At 43.2% G+C, this 20,055-nt stretch overlaps 1 protein-coding gene across 1 annotated transcript; it reads left to right on the top strand.

The window, feature by feature from the left end:
* The first annotated feature begins 433 nt into the window (after nucleotides 1-433).
* On the top strand, nucleotides 434-19,329 carry LOC112576078. Its single transcript, XM_025258323.1, has 4 exons — nucleotides 434-831; nucleotides 6,742-6,820; nucleotides 12,898-13,043; nucleotides 17,736-19,329. Exons 1-4 carry the CDS (start codon nucleotides 771-773, stop codon nucleotides 18,089-18,091), a joined length of 642 nt encoding a protein of 213 aa, XP_025114108.1. The 5' UTR covers nucleotides 434-770; the 3' UTR covers nucleotides 18,092-19,329.
* The last annotated feature ends 726 nt before the right edge of the window (nucleotides 19,330-20,055 follow it).

Here is a 20,055-nt window from a genome sequence, read left to right as displayed (position 1 = left end):
CGTGTGTGTGTGTGTGTGATGCAGTGACAAAGCTACTCGGTGTATCCCCCTCCTCCTCCTCCCCCCCAACCTGTAGGTGGGGTATTTACACATCCAGTCCGTGTTAATGAGCCCGGCGCCTACACACGAGGCTTTGGTCACAGTGATGGAGTGATGTGTCCCCCCTTGCCTTGTCCCATGAGCGTGTGACGAGTCCCCCCGCTGCAGCAAGAAGCAGAGAACTCGTCCACAGGGTGATCGATGACGTTCCTTCGTGCGCACTACGAGGCAGCGAGAGTGACCAGGCGGCCGACTGCTGCAGACTTTCACGTGTGTGCACGTGCGGTGACAAAAGTGTTTCCACCCTCGCATCCTATCGCATGCGTAACCAACCTCCAGCGTAAAAAAAACAAAAAAAAACCCAGCAAAATAAATTTTAAAAAATTGACGCAACTGAAACCAATCAAAGTTTGAAGAAATAGAAGTTCGGGCAACCTGTTAGCCGTGAAGTTAGGCAATCACACATGCTGTCGCCTTGATTCCGTCGTCGAGGGAAGTGACCATCTGTGCGACTTCCCACGAGCGCCACTACTCTAGGGTCGGTTGGCGATCTCGGCGCCAACAGCTGGCGGCTCATGCTGCTGCTGCTGCTGCTGCTGCTGCTGCTGCTGCTTCGGCCGACGATGCTGTAAGCGAAGTTTTTGACGGAATTGCCGCTGGCGCTGCCGCTAGCCAGGCCAGGTTCCCTCGTTCGCTGCAGTAGCACGCGACACCACTCGTGGCCAGGACGCATGGCGGCCGCTGTCCAGGGATCTTTCGCTTTTTTGTGCCTTTTCTTCAGCTGCTGTTGTGGTAAGTCTGGACTGGTTGATCTGGCTGACATTTATTTCTTTTTATTTGAAAGTTCTTTGGGTTTGTTTTTAAAAAATGTCTCTTCACGGATGCTGAAGGAATTGAACTGAAGACTTACCTGTCGCTTTCGCTTCCTTTGATGTGGAGTGTATTATGTGGAGCGATGGGAACTGATTGACAATGTGATAGGTTTGTTGACACTATAAAGTAACCCTGTCAACTCAGAGATTACAAAAAGGGCGTACTTCACTGTTCATTCGTGCGTTCGTGTGTGTGTATATGTGTGTGTACTAATGTGCTAACCTGTAACTATGTCATAACAAACGACTTGCAAAAGCCGCACAATGCATTCTTCGGCGAGTCGAATGGCTTTGAGATGTTAGTAGTTATTGATTTATTAGCTTCGTTGCTAGCAATCAGCAAACACCTTGAGCTGTTTACTAACACCCTCACCAGCCTGCTGAAGCCCTCGTTGATATTAGCAGTGACGTGGCCTGCGTTCGTTTCTTTTATCACCTACATTCATCCTTCACTTACTCCCCTCCTGACAAGTCCCATCTCCTTCCTCCCTCCCTCCCTCCCCCCCTCACACGCCTTTTTAAAGTTTCTTGCTCAACCATTCGTATCCCCATGTCAAGACCATCTCTCCAAGTCATGACTATCCTTGCATAAAGCGTGGTTCGAGTGCAGGATGTCTTCCTCCTCATACATCAAGAGATTTGCTTCACTGACAACACAAAAAAAAAATCTTTCAAGTGAATCTTACTCTCATGATCATTGGCAGATTGAGGAGAATGATCACCGCTCGGTACTCGGGATACAAGTGACCAGCTAAATAAAAAAGCGTCCCACAACATCATGGCGATCGACCAGCAAGCTCCACATGTCAAGTCCAAATCCAAATGATCTTCAGCGCCTCGGTGTGAGGGTTGGCGGGAAAGGAAAGCACCTAGCCCATCAGGCCAGAGAAGTAGCCTGCCCTTAAATCTGTTCGTTCGGTTTTGAGCGCAAACAAGATTTTTTTTAAAAAAAACTTGACTCTCGTCTGTACAATTTATCTCAGACGGGCTCACTTCGTGATCGGAGACAAATATTTATCTGATGCCGTCGGTTCCCTAGTGCCACCATTTCTTTAATGCGTTTTTTGCTAACCCCCAGTATAGACGGTGGTGTGAGCTGCGCATCTTTCGGGTTTGAGGGGATCGAAGGAAGGGAAATAAAAACACTCGAATGAAATATGGTTTCTTTATGTAAGCATACCGATTAAGGAGAAGCGCCGTAAGGAAGGGTCGCCCAAAATATTATTTTCCTTTTTTGATACTGCTTTAGTATAATTAGATTTTTCTTCTCCAATTTTTTTCAACAATTTTCCTATTTTTGTTGTAACATTTAAAATCAACAACAAGTATTGGCTTAGTCTGTTAAAATTCCTTTTATCTGGTTTAAAATAAAAGAAGTGTTTTTACTCATAGCAAAAAAAATCATTTTCTTCTTCGCTCGCTCTTGTTCCTTATGTCAGTCCATGGTCAACAGAATCTATGAATCTATTGTGAATAGATTTTTTAAATACATTTTTTCCTGTTGACCATGGGTGTAAATAAATAGGAAACTGTACTTTTCCTTTAAACTCCCGACACGATACAGGTCAGAATGATGGATGTATTCGATCCATAGTATTCCCAAACAGGGTGTGCCGACAATTGTCTCTCGTTTGATATGAAGAGAAAAAACACAAGCTTCATGCAGAAATGTTTTTTCCCTTTTCTTTCAGACACACGTCACTCGACTAAATATAGGATCTATTTACTTGCAATGGATGAACTGCTACAACAAATACACGATAAATTGTTCAGCGCACGCGCCATGCAAATGCGAGCATACCCAGTGCAAATCGCATTATTCAACTGATGAGCTCAAATTTAACTTAGAATATTAGTAGGGTCAAAGGTCCCCTTTGAAGGAGATTATCCTCTACTAACATAGGAGATACCCCTGTCTTGGTCTTTGTTTATCCCCTGTGGGAGGATCATAGCTAGCCCTACATGGACGTCTACTTCACTGATATTCTGACGATGTTGGTGGACACGTGTTGCCGTTTTATACAAAATTACCGCGTGACCAGTTCCGATGGAGCACAACTAATCTGAAATTAATGGACAGACCACGGCTGCATTTCCTTGACATCTACTGGAAGCTATAATGGAATTCGTAAGGCGATGTTGTCTCAGTTACTTTGAAATTGGCTAAAGAGAGAGAGAGGGGAGTGTGCGGTGAACAAAGGAAGGAAACTGGTGTACCTCGATAGCCAATGACCCTGTGACTTAACAGGGGTTACATCCAAAGTGTGTTCCAAGGAATGACCTCCATTCTCACTGTCTAGGTGAGAGGCAGTTGTTTACCCTCTAAACTGCTGCTCCACCCTGAAGCCAAATGAGGACCTCGGTGGACTAAGCTTGTCACATCCCAGATATCCTACTACCAACTTCACCGTCCCTGGAGTCTCTTACTCCAGACCATCGAGTCTCTGCAATGCGTCTCAGGTCCCGACGATACATAGGTGTGAATGGCAAGATTTCTCCGGTAACACCGCCAGCCCCAGCCGCCAGAAGATGAACAGGAAATTGGTCTCTGGCCTCCCTTTCCGCAGCAGAAATAACTGCTTCCTCCCTAGCAAGGACTGGGGCTGTGCTGCCGCCTGATCCCTGCGAGGACCACGCAGGAGGCTGGTGTGGCACGGGACCCTTGCTCTTTACAAACTAACAGAATGTCAACATCTGTTTTACACTCAGCGATCAACGACACAAGCCAGTGGCTCGGAAAATCACGTGACGTAATTACGGCGTGTGGTCGGTTGCACGGAGGACGACAGCGACTAACGCAAGTCGACGGCGTCTTCCAGAGACAGAAGCTAATGATGGCGCGATGGATGCTCCGTTCTCCAGCCAGCACCCATCACTCTTCATGCAAAGACACTAATTCCGACAACAAAATTTTTTCTTGGAAACTTGAGTTGAATGGGAAACACAAATTTACAAGTTAATATTGGCTAACGTTGTTCAGACTTGACATTGCGTGTGCACGTGACACACGAGGGTTTTACCGCTCGCCTTGTCCTGTCTACTACTCGGGAGTTTTGAACAGAGAAAAGAGAAAAAGATTAAGGGGAAAGTCGGCCGTCCATCCCTATATTTACACTCGTGACGAGGTACTTTTCAATATCTCGGTCAAGTAAATACAGATGTTAAAGGTGACAATGTTTTTCACTCTTGCGAATACTTCAGTTCCCTACACAGCCTGACACTAAAACTAATTCTTCTGCACAATTTTCCAGCACACTTGCTTATAAGATTCGATTAACCTTTTTTTGTGTTTGTTGGGGGTTTTGTCAATTCGAGGCTTTTGCCAATAAAATTGTTTATATTTTTTAACCATGCTGCATATGATTCATTCAGCCGTTAGTTATGTCTACATTCCTTTCTTTCATATCTGCCTAGGGGAGAGTTGGGGATTGGGAAGTGGAAAAACTAGACGAAAAACTGGATTACATTTTTTTTTAGATAAAATGTGCACGCTGCGAGCAACTTCTGACTACATATATTTTTTCATCCCATATGCATTCTTTCGACAATTTTACTTGTGTTGCGTGTGTGTATGTGCGCGCGAGCATGTGTGTGTGTGTTGTGTAAAGCGTCATAAGCTTGCCTATGGAGCCAGGGTATGGCTTATTATTTTAATAGGAGGAGGAGGAGGAGGAGCAGCAGCAGCAGCAGTAGTAGTAGCAATATTTTTCTACATAGGGATTAAGTTCCAAGTTATATTACTCCCTTGGCATCTTTTGGTAATCGTCATTCTCTGAGGTAGAACATATGAACAGTTTGCTTGAATGGAATGATTTTTGACTGTTACTGGCAGACGATTTGAGGATTTCGATATGACTGCTCAGTAATCACTGTCTTTTGCCCAAGAATAAACGTATTCCAGCCCAGCTTTTCATACAGCTCTGTGAGTACGAACCAGCGAAGAGAAGAAAAAATCCAGAAATACAGGAACCAATTAAGTCTCGATTGCACGTGCGCAATTGACTTTTTTTTTTCTTTTTTACATTTAAATTCATGAATCTGTAAAACCCTTACCATTAATTTATATAGAGCTGCAGCTAGCACCGGAAAAGACGTATTCCCCGGTCTTCTCCATCCACTGAAACACGGCAATTAGTCTGAATGGGGAGGGGGAGTTCATGTGTGTGGGGATGGTGGGTGCGCTGCTGCCTGTGTGTGTGTGTGTGGTTTTCAAACAAGATCCAACATTATCTCCCAAAATAAATGTTACATTTTCTATTATGAGGTAATTGCATTAAAACAGTGTGTGTCTACCTCTCTCAAAACTATCTACTAAAGTGTAGCATCCCGTGTATCACAACCATAACTACCGCATAGCCAGGGTTGTCCATGGGACATATTTTTCTATCCCATCCCATCCCGTCCCATGGCAATTTATGCCTGTCCCATCCCGTCCCATCCCACGGGATGTTTCCCATGGGATTCCCATGGTATTAACAATCCTATGGACAACACTGAAAACCACTTTTCGGCTTTTGTTCTATAATTCCTGCTACTTCACATACAATAGATGATTCAGAGGAAAGATTTAAATCCTTGATGAATGAAATAACAGTAAATTTATTTTGCAATATCAAGTATCGACTACCATGGGAAATACAAATGTGTGCTGTCCCATCCCATCCCATCCCATGGGACGTTTCCCATGGGATTCCCATGGGATTCCCATTCCTATGGACAACACTGCGCATAGCAACCAAGCTCTCTCTCTCACTGTTGTCAGGGACAATTAATCCTGATCAACAATCCTCCGAGTTTTAAGGGTGGATCGAAAAAAGCTTAAATGTTGGAATATTCCTGAGACTGCTTGGCAATGAATTTCAAACAGTCTGTGCGGCAAAAGAGAACATGCGCTCCCCCAAAGGATTTGGTATTGATGCGCGGAATAAGTAGAGTTGAATTATCTGCAAAAGATTGGTGTGTTCGTGCCAGGATATATACTGATGAATCAAATGCAGACAGATAGGAAGAGCCATTTCGGTAAACAGCTCCATGCAAGGGTTGTACTTTATTCTGGATTCATTTGGTGGCCAGTGCAGGCCACAGACAAGAGGGATAATTAAGTTAAGACTGGTGACTTCGAAAAATTAAGCGTTCAGAATTCCTTTGCAGTTTCTGAAGATAACAGCAGTGAAATAAATCATCACAATAATCAAGTCTGGATATGAAGTGAGCAGCGATAATCTGTGGTAGAAGTGAAGTGTAGAAGACAAACAATACAGAACCTAAAACCAAACCCTGAGGTTCACCACAATGATCAGTTGATCGAGTGTGAGGTGATGCCATTGATACAAACCCTCTGAGATATGATGAAATCAAGAAATATATATATATATCAAGAAATAGCATCTTACAACCCACTCCAGTTATTTCAAAATAAGTGTGCAGTCGGGGTAGAATGTAATGTTCAGTATGTTCTGTAAAGCATCATGGACGATGGAGAATATTGTGATGGTATGTGGGGAATATAGCGATATTGTAAATATCTCTCGTTGCTGTTGACACATTTTGTAGTGTCTATTTTTCTGTTTGCTCCATTGATATTTACCTACGCTCGCGCACACACACAAAAAAAGACAGACAGACAGAGAGACAGAGAGTGACAGTACTGGGACGTCTGAGCCTCCATAAGCATGTTTGTTCTTCTTTATTGCCTGGCTGTCCTAATCAATCTTTTTCCCTCGGGCGAAGTTTGCCAGTGTTATTTCGCACTTGATATACATAAAAACGGGGTTTAAAAAAATAGAAAGCGAGAAACACAGATTACAGTTCTGTTCTTTCTTTTCGTCAGAATCCCTCGCAAATGGTCACGCTGACTACAACATCAGCAACCAGACGACTAGAGATGGCGCTGGGAGCTACAAAAGTCGGTGAGAAAGCACGAAATTTTCTCTTTGATCATGTCTGGTCGATACGACACGCTTACAAACGCACTTTAACTACAGAGAGAAAAAAAGACCTTTTATGGAACACGTTATAAACGGGGAAGGAGCGAACGTTTGGTGAAGAGGGAGGGGGATAGAAGGAGAGGGTTTAGACACAGAAATGGTCGGGAAAAGAGTTCTAAGCTCTTTACTGCCGGACTCTGAGATTCTTGTAAGCCCCAGACTCGGCAAAGTCTTAAGACTTGAATTTATATGACTGAGAATCAGACATTATGTCTGCGTGCATGCGCGGGAATCTAGGTCTCCTTGTAAGGAACCGGGTAATCGAACTGTACAAAACTCGAATTCATTTTTTTCTAAGAGTAATTAAAAGAAATTGGCTGTAGAGTACAGAGATGCAACTAGGTGGATGGTGAGCAGGGAATGAAGTGTATCCCGGCCAGGTCTTGGTCCCTTTTTTTTCTTTTAATCGGGTGTTTGGTAAAATGCCGTGTGTCAGGATCTGCGCTTTGGGTTTACTAAAACCCTACAGGGTGGTCAGCTCTACCCCATACACTTAAGGCAAAGAGGAATGCTGGGATAGGGGTGTGAAATTCGTTAATCGTGTGCTTCTGCATCAACGATAAGCGAGAAGGACTTACAGACCGGTTATTGATGCCCGGACTGCCGATGCTCATTTCCTCTTCTTTGATTTCTCGTCTCCCTCCACCCATCCTCCCTTCACTCCTGCTTGTCCCAATAGTCTGGTACCGAGATTTTTTCTCTCCTTATCACCATCATTTTAGATATAGTAATACTCACGCTAGGTCCACAGCCGCATCCTCTCTCCTCTTGAATGGTGTCTCTGAGAATCAGGTATCCCTAACTTGGTTACTAACCTCTTGTAAAGTGAAGATGCACAGCACTTTCTTTATTTGGTACGAAATAGAATTGGTGCTGTGGTAGCATGCTCTTCTCGTAATGACAAGGAGCGTTTGACAAGACGATGCTACACACGTTCACGAAGGTGAATAACAAAGCATCCTTGATTTAAATGAAATTAATGACAATTGAATAGACCTTACGAGCTTTCTCTCCCTCTAGAAGGTTGCAAGCCTGCGTGCTTCAATCTGATTTGAGGTCGCCTTTCAAAGAACCCGCAGTCTCTCACAGTACTTCTCTGATTAGCACAGTCTCTGGTATATCGGATTTCCTACCATGGTGTTTCACAATCTACTTCTAGTGAGTACAGAATCTATAGTTTATTACTGTGTGCCTAGCAACTGCAGACATTTTAATCTGTGATTCGTGTGTAGGCGTGCCGTGTGTGTGTGTGTATGTTTTATGGCAATTACGAGAGACTGTCCTCTGTGCATCCGCTTCTAGCTTACTTTTTTGCCATGAAGACCGTCTCCAGCCCGTTCACCTGGCCCGCCAGACAAGATGATGTGGGCCTTTCTATTGTCGTTAATCGCGAGACGACTGTCATGCATGCAACGCGCCATTTATTTCCTCCGTGGTCGCGGTCGCATCGACTGCTTCTTGGCGTAATTGCTGAGGCACCGCCCTCAGACGGCCAGCAGAACGTTTCTTTAATCGAGTCAGGTCTGTGAGGTTGGAGGAGTTAGTGGGGAAAAAAAAACTTCGCGGAACTTTGTTTTCTAACCTGTTTCCCCGGATAAGTGAGGTATTGTGGTCACGTTGCAGTAAGAGTTCTCGACGAAGTCTCGACAACGTGCTGTCGTATGCACGACTTCCGGTCAGACGTCCTTTATTGCAAGTAGTCCTCCAGCAAGAAGACACTGCGTGGGCAGGGATGTGCCTCATCGTTCGCACCCACCTAAAAACAAACAAACTCAAACAAAAACAAGATGAGAGCCACTAAATGATGCCATTGATCGATTCCAAATCTATGGTTCATCCAACAATTTAGGGTTGCAATATTTTGTGTCCTACTGAAATATCTGCAGTAATTCGTGGATATAAAAGATAACAAGTGCTGAATATTATAGATAATGAGCTGAGTTTACTTCTGTTTTCTTCTCTTGTCATTCTTGCGGCTGTGATATCCTTGGAGCTACCATTGAACAAGCTGATTGGTACTAAGGATCATTATTACTATTGTTGTCATCGCTGTTATTTTACACCTGCAATTTGTGTTGCTGTGTGTATATTTATTCATAACAGAGGTGCATTGTGTAAGACACTAAAGTAACCAGGATTTTGCAACACAAAAAAACGAGCGGAACGCTACTCTTGACACCCGAAAGTATATCGTATCCATAATTGTGGTTATTGCCACACCACCCTCTCGTGACAAGGACTTGTTAAGTGACCATTATCTCAGAAAGGAAAATGGCAGACGGCGCTAAATGAAATCCCAGCTGGAGGGCGACACGACATTGTCAGTTGGCTGGACAGTTTTCATACTATTTTTTTTTTCTAACTCTCCTCCTGCTCTAAGACACACACAGCTGTAAACACGCACACAAGCACATATGCATTCACTCACACAAGCACACAAGTTATTTCCATCCCATCCCTAAATTAGTCATAGATTAATATTCTCAGACAATAAAAAATAAAATAAAAGTACAAACCATCAGTCATAGTTAGAACCCTGTCCGCCTACTTGTCTGTCCCTTTCATCCATCACTGTGGTTAAAAGGGGCTCAGAAGTGAAAACTATCTAGTTTTTAAAAAAAATCCCGTTCAAACAGAAGTATTATTGACTATTTTTTCACACCATGCAGTGTTGAAAACTGTCGGCAACTTTTTCTTTTGTCCTTTTGTCTGGTCTCATGGCTGCCGTCTTCCAGGAGATGAACATTGCTCCCATATCGATTGAAAACCACCCACGCGAAGTATGATGCTAGCGGCAGACGAGGAAAACCTTTAAAATGAAGAAGAAAGGAAAAAAAAACTATACAAATAAATTTCTTCAACTTGTTCTGTGCCTCCAGATAACTGTGGTCTAACTTATCGTCTAATTTTGTCTTGACCGTCTTGAAGTCTCATCATCCCTTCCTCACACCCTCGACGCTTTCCACCCCTCCAGCGATTGTTTAATGGAAAGTGGCCATAGCTGCTCTCCAGATACAAATTTTCTCCTTCATACATAGCTGAAGACTGGGCGTCTTCTGTAAGCACAATGTCTTCCAATCTAGCCTGAAGAGCTTTTGCCTCCTCTGCGGCTTCTTCCGTACGACTGTCGCCTCCAAACCAGAGATGAGAGCGAAAGTAATTTTGCAGATGGCCAGCTTGCATGCTTGAATCAGCAATTTTATAAGACAAAGAGTGTTCTCTTTTAAAAGTCAAGGATAAAACACTTACGGCTGCAGAGTTCTTCCATCAGGCTTCCTCGTTACCTGTCAAAGCGAGCAAAAGACAAGCCTCGTGTCCTGACTGGACCTCGAGGTAACGAAGGGAGCAAAAAGGCTTTTAAGTATTTCACAGCCTTAATGGGTGTCGCTGTTGCCATGACGACAGAGATGCTGGATCCGTGTAGGTCCACCACACCCAACATAACTTGATGAAAGCCTCGAACTATCGATGCAAGAAGAGAAGGAAAGAAAAACCTTTCGCTGACTGATATGGGTGACTGTCCAACTGAACAGCTTAGACACGCCATCATGATGATGGTGGAGAGCCAATGGCTGCTCATCGTACAGCCCAGCTATCACAACTTTTAGTATTCAGCGGAGATGGTCGAACAATACAGCCGTAAATATTCCGGAGAAACATAACATTTTTCTGTCGTGTCGATTAATTTCTCCATTTTTCACTTCGGTCTTCTTTTATTTCTTTGCGCCCAAAAGCGCGCAGCCTGTCTAGATAGGCTCGCCACCATTAGCAGTTTGGGCACGATATTGCTTCCAAAGTGTGTTTCTTCCCTAACTGACATGACAGCACCGAATGAGAAGAGTGAAAGCGTGTTATTGCCTGCTCTTTGTAGGCAGGGGGCGTTGTCTACGCCTTCCGATATTTTTTCCCCCAACATTTTAAAGAAGACCTTTCCTGCAAAATTCTCAAGTTTTTGAGCGTGTTTTTTTTAATTTTGGTTTGGATTTGTGGTTGTAGTGGGGGTGGTGGTGGTTGTTGTCGCTGTTGTTTTGGTTCAGGGTTTTTTGTGGGTTTTTTTTTTTGGTTGCAGTCGAGTATTCAAAGCGCACCAGGGGTCGTAATCGTGAGACGTAGTGGTGATGGGGAGTTCGTTGCTGCGGGGCATGATGGCGAAATCAAGAACAAACATCTTGTCTTCTCTCTGTTGGCTTACCCGTAGGGCAGTAGATATCCAGCGATGGCAATATAACGGGTTGCCCTTCGCCAAGTAAGGCGTTACCTCCCCTGACCACATGCTCCGTAGAACTGGTCAGCGGGAGGGGAGATCATTGGCGCACATGCTAAGAGCAATATCCGAAAATTTGCATATAAAAACACGAGAAACACGTGTGTCGCTCTCTTTTCGTCCCCTGACAGCATGGTTTTCTTCTAATTAACACACACGTGCATGCAACTTGTCAAATGACCAGACGATTGCGTAAGCGCCGTACTATATATCATACCTGACACCTGTGACATCAAGAAAAGAATGTTTGTGCAGATAGAAAACACAGACGTTCTAGGCTCTGGTATGCTGCTTCATTTAAGACTAACTAGGGTGAAAATTTCGATCGCGAAATTCAACACTTTAAACATCGCACTTGTCACGTAGGTTTCGGAAAGAGGTCAAACCCTAGTTTCTCGAGAGGTCACTAATGTCATCTCACCGACCTGGGCGACGCCTCGTTGACATTACATTAAATGAGGGTGATGTTCCTTCGCCATACTGGCTTGCTGGTGGGTGGGGGACTAGCTTTCAGCATTGTGTTTTTCCCGAATTTATTTTGTTTTTTCCTGTGGTTTGACATGAGCCTTTTGTTGTGATCCTCCTGATTATTTTTTAGGGCTTTCTGTAACTTTGACATTTGTTTCCTTCTACGGCCTTCACCTCTCGCGTTGACTAACGGTCTTTTCTTCTCTCTGACCGCGACATTTCGATATCAGTCAAGGTTCTTAGATTTGTGCACGTTGACATCTACATGACCCTGCTTCTTTTTCTCTCTGATTACAACAAAGGCACTTCTCACGCAGGCTTTTAAAATAGGTGCAAACCTCATCCTCGATGTCACGATTGTCATCTCACTGCCTCATCAACATTATGTTTAAAGTTTTCGCACCGCCTGCGGCCGTAAAAACCAACCCGAATGGTTCGCGTTTTTTTTTTTTTTTTTTTTTTTTTTTTTTTTTTTTTTTTTTTGTTTGTTTGTTGTCGATTTTTTTTTTCGTTGTTTTTTTTTTTTTTGTTTTTTTTTTGTTTGGTTGGGGGTTGGGTTTTTTTTTGGTTGTTGTTTTGCTGTGGTTTTATTGTATTTTTTGTTGTTGTTGTTTTTTGTTTGTGCTTTGTTTTGTTTTTTTTTTTTTTTTTGGGGGGGGGGTTGGTTGCAGATATCGATATAGGCGATATAAAACTAACTTGTAAAGTTCAGCCTCTAAAACCAATCTATTTATTAATTTATTATCCGGTGACAAAGTGCGAACAAATAAAACAGTTTATGTTCGAGCCTGAGGTTTCCCCAGTCTTGTTGTGTTAGAGACTGGGGAACTGTCGGGTTCGAACATGTAAAGTTTCATTTGTACTTTAGATTCTAAACATTTGCTACTATAGCACGATAAAGGCAGACATTCAGCGTCCGAATAATCCCAAATGTCTCTCTTTCTCTCTGTTTGGTGTTGATTGCTGGCAATGATTGTCGAATGGTGTATTTGGTCGGTCAAGGCGTTCGAGAACCGAGGTATCACTGTATACTGTTCCCAGCACTCATTGACCCCAAGTACCAATAGCATACTTTGTTACAGGATCGCTAATTAACGAGTGAGCTTTACAGGAAATCTTTTCTATGAATAAATTATTCGGAAATTGGCTACAGATTATCATCGAAAAGTAACAGCAATGTCATTAATTTCCCACAAGCTGACTCTCACCATCCTCCTCCCGACAATGATGAATGAGTTTGAACTCAGCCAGCTCCGATTTGTTTCAGACACGACTTCTCCAGTGTGGGCATCATCGTCGTCATCGTCTGCACTTCTGTAGGCGGCATCGGCCTCATCTACGCACTGCTTTACCTGTGCAAGGTATTTTGCTGCGACAAGAACATACCACCTGTGTCAATAATGATCGATCCAGGTAAATGCCTTCAGTGAATTTGACTTCATTACTGATGTCAATGCCAGTGTTATGAAGAATTTTAGTGATGGGTGCACTTTTAACTGATGTATTGTCACTACTTTTTCGACATCTACAAAAAGGCAGAGAAAAGGACGGGGTGATATGGGAAACAAATTAACTTTTACGATTCATATATATATATATAAGATTACAGATAATTACAAGCTCATGTTTCTCATGGAAGAATTTAAAAATAAGATGATAAGAAGAGATAACGAATTGCGTAACTGCCTCAGACACGATGTGTATAAAACATACTTTAGCCATACATTAGCTGACACGTGTGATGAATTAGATTTGTTTTTAAAGTTTCAGACATTTGTCGAAGAAATTTCTTCACTAAATGTCCTCTAGGTAATCTATATACATTGCAGAAGTGAATTCCACACACACACCATCACCAGATGATAAGGAAGTTAAAAGAGGAAGTGCTTAAGGCCAAAAACAACAAAAAATTGTTAAACCTTTTTTTGGATTTGTCCCAAGGAAAAAAGTACCTTAAAGGATGAGTCATTCTTGCTTTTAATTAAGTCCCGACTTGTTGCCATGGAGAACAAAACTGAACATTTGCATGAACCTTTTAAAGCGACTTTACTTAAGACTTAAAAACAAAGCCACCGGAAACTGATAGCAGGAAGCCAAAGTGACTGAGTGGGTATCAGGGTAGAAACGGAAGCTGATGGAGCAAAACATCACCACTGCCAGCTAAAGGCGTGAGATTAAAGAGATCGAGTTGCTTACATGAAAGTTTGGGAGGATATCAGAAGGCGCCCTGCAGCCATGTGGCGATGGAAGGCACGATTTACATGCGAAATTGCTGGATAATGGATGTGAACAGAGTGGAGGAGTCAACATACAATGAAAGCAATGATGATTATCATAAAAAGGAGGGTACCTGGACACTTTCTTTGTGACATCTATTGGAAGAGAACAAATGCTGCTTAAGAAAACTAAATGACTCGGAAACACTTACAATGCGCCACTGTATGAAATAAGAGCTTTCGTGGGACTAGTCTCGTGGGACTGGATGCACAATCACAATAGCTAGATGCTGATGCCTAACAGTTAGCTAAACTAGTAATACTTGGAAACATTTTAGCTCGTTACTATGTATTAGCATCTAGTTAGCGCGACTGAGCGCAAAAAGGGAGGGGGATTTTTTTTTTCTTTCTTATTGATTATGTTAAGTTCACTTAAAAATAATAATTCCCAAAATATGATTAAATAATTATGTTTAATTTTCAAGATATAAACCTTCAAACATCGGCATTTTCACCTGCCACTAAGAAAGCAGAAAAAAATCTTCTCCTATACTGAAGAGTTCCTGTGCGCTCGACTAGTATTTGTAACAGTGAGTGTGGCTCAGTTCAGAAAAGTCTTGCATTTCTTTGAGAAGAAACATGGCTTCATCCCATACCCCCTTTAGCAATTAGGAACTGGTACATCGTGAAAGAGGAGGAGGATGAGGCGGGATATAAAAGTGATGCCGGAGGAAGAAGAGGATAGTGGCGATATTTTTTTTATTTTTTCAAGGCTTTGGAGAAACTTTTTGCAGGTCGGCTCACTGTTGAACTAGAAGCATATTGCGGTGCGAAAGGTGGTGGTGAGGATGGTGCGGAAGACGGTGCGACCGTTGGTGCAGCGGGCAAAGATGACAGATGATGGGAAGAAAAGATTATTTTTTCTCTCCTCGTCAGTCTGCCTGCACGCGCGGGGCATTTTATTCAGTCTGTGCGAACAGAGACGCAAGCAACATTGACCTGAAACAAATCTGAAATCTGTTCCCTCCTCTTTTTTCCCATCAAAGGAGCAGGAGTGCTTTTCTTCCGTGTAGAGCTTTATAACCTTTTTTCCATCAAAGGGACAGAGATATGCTTTTCTTCGATTGAGACGTCTCTGGATCCCATTTTAACGACGCCAGCCTACAGAAAACGGAGAATAGTTGTGAAGCTTAAATGAAAAATGAAATTGCTTTTTTTAATTTAATTAGCATGCCGGGGCAGAACAAGCCATCCAGAAGCGAGGAGGAGAGGAGGTGATGCCGTGGTTTTGTTGAGTCAGGTTCCATATTAGCATTGAAAAGGAGTTGACTCACGCTCTGCATTAGAAATGAAAGAGCCAGTCTGAAGAGAATCCGACTTTTATTAAATGAAAGTGGGGAAAAAAACAAATTTAATTTGACGCAAGATTCAGATAAATCTGCGGTTGGTAATCAGGTTTGTGATGGTATCTTTTTTCTCTTGACATTTCCTTCTGGGAAAGAAAGGTCTACTTTATTTTACACGTACTTATGTTAACGAAAGGAGTGAAGCACATATGTACGCATTCCCACGCGCACGCACGCACGCACACACAACCATACACATATCTGTAGGCACTTCACACACACACAGAAAGAGAAAGGAGGGAAGCTGTCTTTGTAGACGTCCAGTGCACGCTCCTCCTGACAGCTGACGTCACTCAATGGCCACCTCCTCCCAATCGTGAGCTTCTTCTGCTGGGTTCTGCCACCAGACCACATCACAACTGTCACTCATGCCGTCTGCGAGTCTTGCTATTATCGCACTGTTCACCGCCCTGGAATTAGACTTGTTATGAGCTCAAGATCACTACGCACGTTGACCCTTGAACCCAGCTAGCTCTTTGTTTGTTTGTTGGTTTTTTTTTTTTCACATCGCGTTCAATCCTTCCTTTCATTATTTTTTTTTTTCTCAGAGTCTAATGAAGGTTCTCTTCGTTGTAAGTCTTTGGCTGGCGATACTCTGGATACATGGAGGTAACTATCGCGTCATAGGTCGAGCTTCGCTTGCGTTGATGAGTTGCTGAATAATGTCCCATTCCTCAAAAACTTCTTCCTAACACTTGAGGAAAGTAAAACAAGTTATCTACAGCAAATTGCAGAGCATATATCAGGCCCGAGAGAGCCCCTAGAGGTTGGTTTTCTGTTCCAGAGTCATCACCAGACTAGTGACCAAGAGAATAAAATAACAGTAGGAAAGGCGTGACTTTGCAAAATCAAGTATATTTTATTTGCATTTATGCGGATTCGAGGCTGGTGTGCACAATCTTGCTGATAAAAAAAGCCAGATCGATGTACACAGGAGGAGGTGGATGATAGAATATTGAACGGGAAACAGAAGACACGGGAAGCTGTCGAAATCCAATAGCTCAGTGAACCCATAAACCCAGCACCTTTGAAAACCCAAGAATCGTCAGAATCTGAAAAACAGTGTCTTTAAAATCCCTAGAGCTGGGAAAACCTACAGACCCAGCGTCTTTAAAACCTCTGAGCTGATAGAATTCACAGACCTACTGCCTTCAAAAACCCAAGTGTCATGAAAATCTACAAACCCAGCACTATTGCAAAACCTGAAATTCCGTCTCATTCCTTCTAAGATTTCCTGAAAAAAACATGAGTAATTTGTTCTTCAGTTTTCGTGTTCAAGAACAGACGTTGAGGCATCTCCACTCGCCTGATACAACATCCGCATCCGTCCACTGATCATAAAGGACTACAAAGGACTATCTGCAATCCATGAGCCTTCCATATCAGATAGGTTCTTTGGTAGGATGCAGTCCCGTAAACAGCGTTCATCCTGGGTATTCCAAAGACGAGTGGGTTGCATCCCCTTGTTCCAGCGGGATATCAACAAATCTGACCTGCTTCAGGAGCAACGGCTCTGCAAGCTCTGTTTCTCAGTTCTCGGAGCTGCGGCTACCAGCACTTTGTGAATAGAAGATCTCCGACCACTCGTCGGAATGGGAATGGCTTATCTGATGTTCCAGAAGCTTGCAATGGGGTAATCTTACCTAGTGGATGCACGATAAAAACACTTTTTGCTCACTGGCCTGTATAGAGATACAGCTGTAGACCTGCCCACTTAGTCCCAGGGCCTTGGGCGACCTGTCGATTGTGACCAGCACAAAGCGTCTGTCAGGAACAGAGAGCAGCATCATTGAACAAGTTGGGTAAAGGGTGGAGGGTAGGTCTTAGGTACCGACTGGTATTCCTCCCAATCTCCTCCCACCCCTGCTCTCTTTCAGTGGTACTATCTACCTCCACCCCCCTTCTCCAAAAGTCTGCTTCCGTCTGTGTTATCGCTGCGGTGGTAGCGAGATGAGAGTGTAGTCATACTGGTAAAGTGATAGTCAAAATGCTCTCACTATCATCTCGCGAGGTGTAGAAATGGCAGCCAGCCGACGTACAAAGTCGATGCCAGACGCCAGAGGCATTCCCTTTGCGGAAATTCTGCCAGGATTGGTTTTTCTCCTTGCTCTCTCCCTATCCTCTTACTCGCTGTAAAGGTGGGTGGAGAGTGGGAGGAAGAAATTCTCAGGCACATGGAAAAGCTGATAAATAAGAAAAAGTAGGCATTTAGACCTTTACCCTCCACCCTGCTTCTACTGCAAAAAAAAAGCCGCATAGCAAAAGATCAAAATGTAGCGTAGGGATGTTGCCACGGAATCATCATCACAGGTCGAATAGTATAGCACGGTGGTGCATTTTTGTAGTTAATATGAGCAATTAACACTGAGTTAGTTTTAGAGGTAAATGTTACTAACTCGGCATGCAAAGGATGAAGATGTGTGTGTGTGTGAGAGAGAGAAAGAGATGTTTACACTGTAAAGTATTTTTTTTTCTCTCGCCAGACGAGAAATCCAAAGACGGTGGACGGCTGACCGACCCGCCGCCCCTTTATGACGTCACTGTTGCCGTTCAGCCTTTCTCCGACTCTGCTGCCGTTTCCAGTCTCAGCTCCTGTCCCAGAGAACAGCCCGATCAGCAAGTCACTTCCTGTCAGCTGTTGACGCAAGCGCAGTCGGGACGGGCTGCAAAGGAGCAGCTTCAAGCGAAGAGCACTGCATCCCAGCATTCCCTGCCTTCTCGCACGGCGTCACACGAACTGTATCCAGTCCCAGCGACGGCAGCCCCCCGCAGTCGGAGACTGACCAGCTTTAGCCCCCTCCTGTCTTCCTCTGTGTTGCGCAATCTTCTTTGTTCCTAAGCATCGACGAGGAGAAGTGTGATGACTGCCGAGCACGTGTATCCTGATTCTCTACGTGTGATAAGTTGTCTGTCCTGTGTCGCTTCATAGACGGCGCCGCTGCCCACCTTTTTTTAAATTGGGCAGGAGGTACCCGAAACAGGTCTCTAATGATCGCAGCCCCTAACTGAGAGAACAGAATGTAGGCAATGGAAGTCAAACTTCAAACACGTAAACTGGATTCGTAACTTCAGAAGTAGGATTGGGTCTGAGGACCCGATCAGTCGGAATGTAGTGTGAAGTGGGCTTTATGGAAGAACGCTGGCTGGGAGGTGACTGGCGAATGGGAGGAAACAAGCAATGTTCGGATCATCAGTTGAGCTTTGACACGTACAACCGTAGCTTCTCACATGGCTCTTGTCCAAGTCTACGTCAACTGGCAATCAATGATCAACCCAGAACTGGTCCGGATCAGGAGACTCCTGTCTAATCAAAAACAAAAAAACAAACAAAAGCAGAAAACAATACGATGGCTGTTACTGAATTTTCGTGAAACGCTTTTTTTTTTTTTTTTTTTTTTTTGCCATGTGTGTTGAATGTTATGGCAATTGTGGGGAAAAGTTCAGAAGTAACTATGACTTTAAGTAGTGTTGAATGCGTGAGGTGAGCGAGAAAGCACCTACTGTCTGACCAACGGACAGCAAAACGTGACAAATGGACAATTCTGAATAAAATACACTCCATGTTTTGGACAGAAAGGTATTTGAAACCCACCTTGGATTAAAAAAGTGTTGCTCTTTTTTGGGTAAGGACTATCTCTCAACTTCCTACCGAACTGTGGAAACACTCGGTACCAGAACTCCAAATTCCAACTACCCAAAATAGGAGAAAGACAAAGGAAGCTGACATCTTATGTCACAACGCGATTTTCACATCTGTCAACGTGATTGTCTTATCTGCCAACGCGATTGTCACATTTGTCAACCTGATTGTCCCATCTGTACGTGCTTAATCTTCGTTCGCATGTCTGTTGTTTTGATTTCGTGCGCTTGGGTAACGTTCCATTAGCGACATATGAGAACTGTTATATTTTTGTTTATTTGCTTTTTCCTAAGTGTAAAACGATAAAAATGAGATTCTCTTTGTCTAATACAAAAAAAATTGCTATTGGTTTTTATTGCCTCCTGACATATTTTAGCTGTTTATCCGATTACTGTTTTTGTGCGGTTGTGAAGGAATCAAAGGTCTGTATGCATTAACAGTTGTTTTTAACACTTTTTCGGAAAGAAAGAATTCAAAGAATAAAATGAAAGTATTTTTAAAATTATGAGTACACAGGTAAAGCAAAGCTGTACAACAGTAAGCTTTCAATTCAAGCAATACCAAATGGTGTTGAAGTGACACATACACACATACATTCATTTGTATATAATGATAGATTTACTGGGGTTTCGTTGTTGTGTCTGGTCTTTGTGCTTTTTTTTTTCCCTTAAGATGACACAAGTCTAAAAGACTGGTTTTATCAATACATGTCTAGAAAATGTCAGATCCCTTTTAAGCAGGCTATTTTAAGAGTATGAATGAGTTTCCAAAAAGAAATCTTTGGGTGTTCGTGCCTCATGCTGGTAAGTGAACATAACTGTGGTGAGTTCATGCTTGCGAGAGAAAGTTAAGACTGGTCTGAGTGTGCAGTTGCATAACAGACAATAATTTCTTGTGTCTAAAGAAAGGGTGAGGTAGAATAGAGTTATACATTAATGTGTAGACAAGCGGTAGACAACCCAGTCGCTAGCAATATTTAAATAATGCCTGCAGAATTTTCCGTGACAAAGTGGAAGGTCAGAAAGAAACGTTTTCCATCTTTTTCGTCCTTTCCTTCTCCTCGTCTAGTCTTTCCTTTTTCTCTCTCTCTCACACACAAACATGCCAGCGCCAGGGGAGTGAATTGTCTGCTTCAAGTGGCAAGGGAAGGTCCCGTTGCTGGA

The sequence above is a fragment of the Pomacea canaliculata genome, linkage group LG1 (genome assembly GCF_003073045.1).
Source record: "Pomacea canaliculata isolate SZHN2017 linkage group LG1, ASM307304v1, whole genome shotgun sequence".
NCBI classification, from domain to species: Eukaryota; Metazoa; Mollusca; class Gastropoda; order Architaenioglossa; family Ampullariidae; genus Pomacea; species Pomacea canaliculata.
This window is presented reverse-complemented; position numbering and strand designations above follow the sequence as displayed.

Excerpts from the sequence above, each read along its gene's own strand:
- LOC112576078 (XM_025258323.1), top strand. The coding sequence starts at position 771 with ATGGCGGCCGCTGTCCAGGGATCTTTCGCTTTTTTGTGCCTTTTCTTC. Across the intron at positions 832-6,741 it reads TTTCTTCAGCTGCTGTTGTG|AATCCCTCGCAAATGGTCAC; the intron begins GTAAGTCTGGAC and ends TCTTTTCGTCAG. Across the intron at positions 6,821-12,897 it reads GCTGGGAGCTACAAAAGTCG|ACACGACTTCTCCAGTGTGG; the intron begins GTGAGAAAGCAC and ends GATTTGTTTCAG.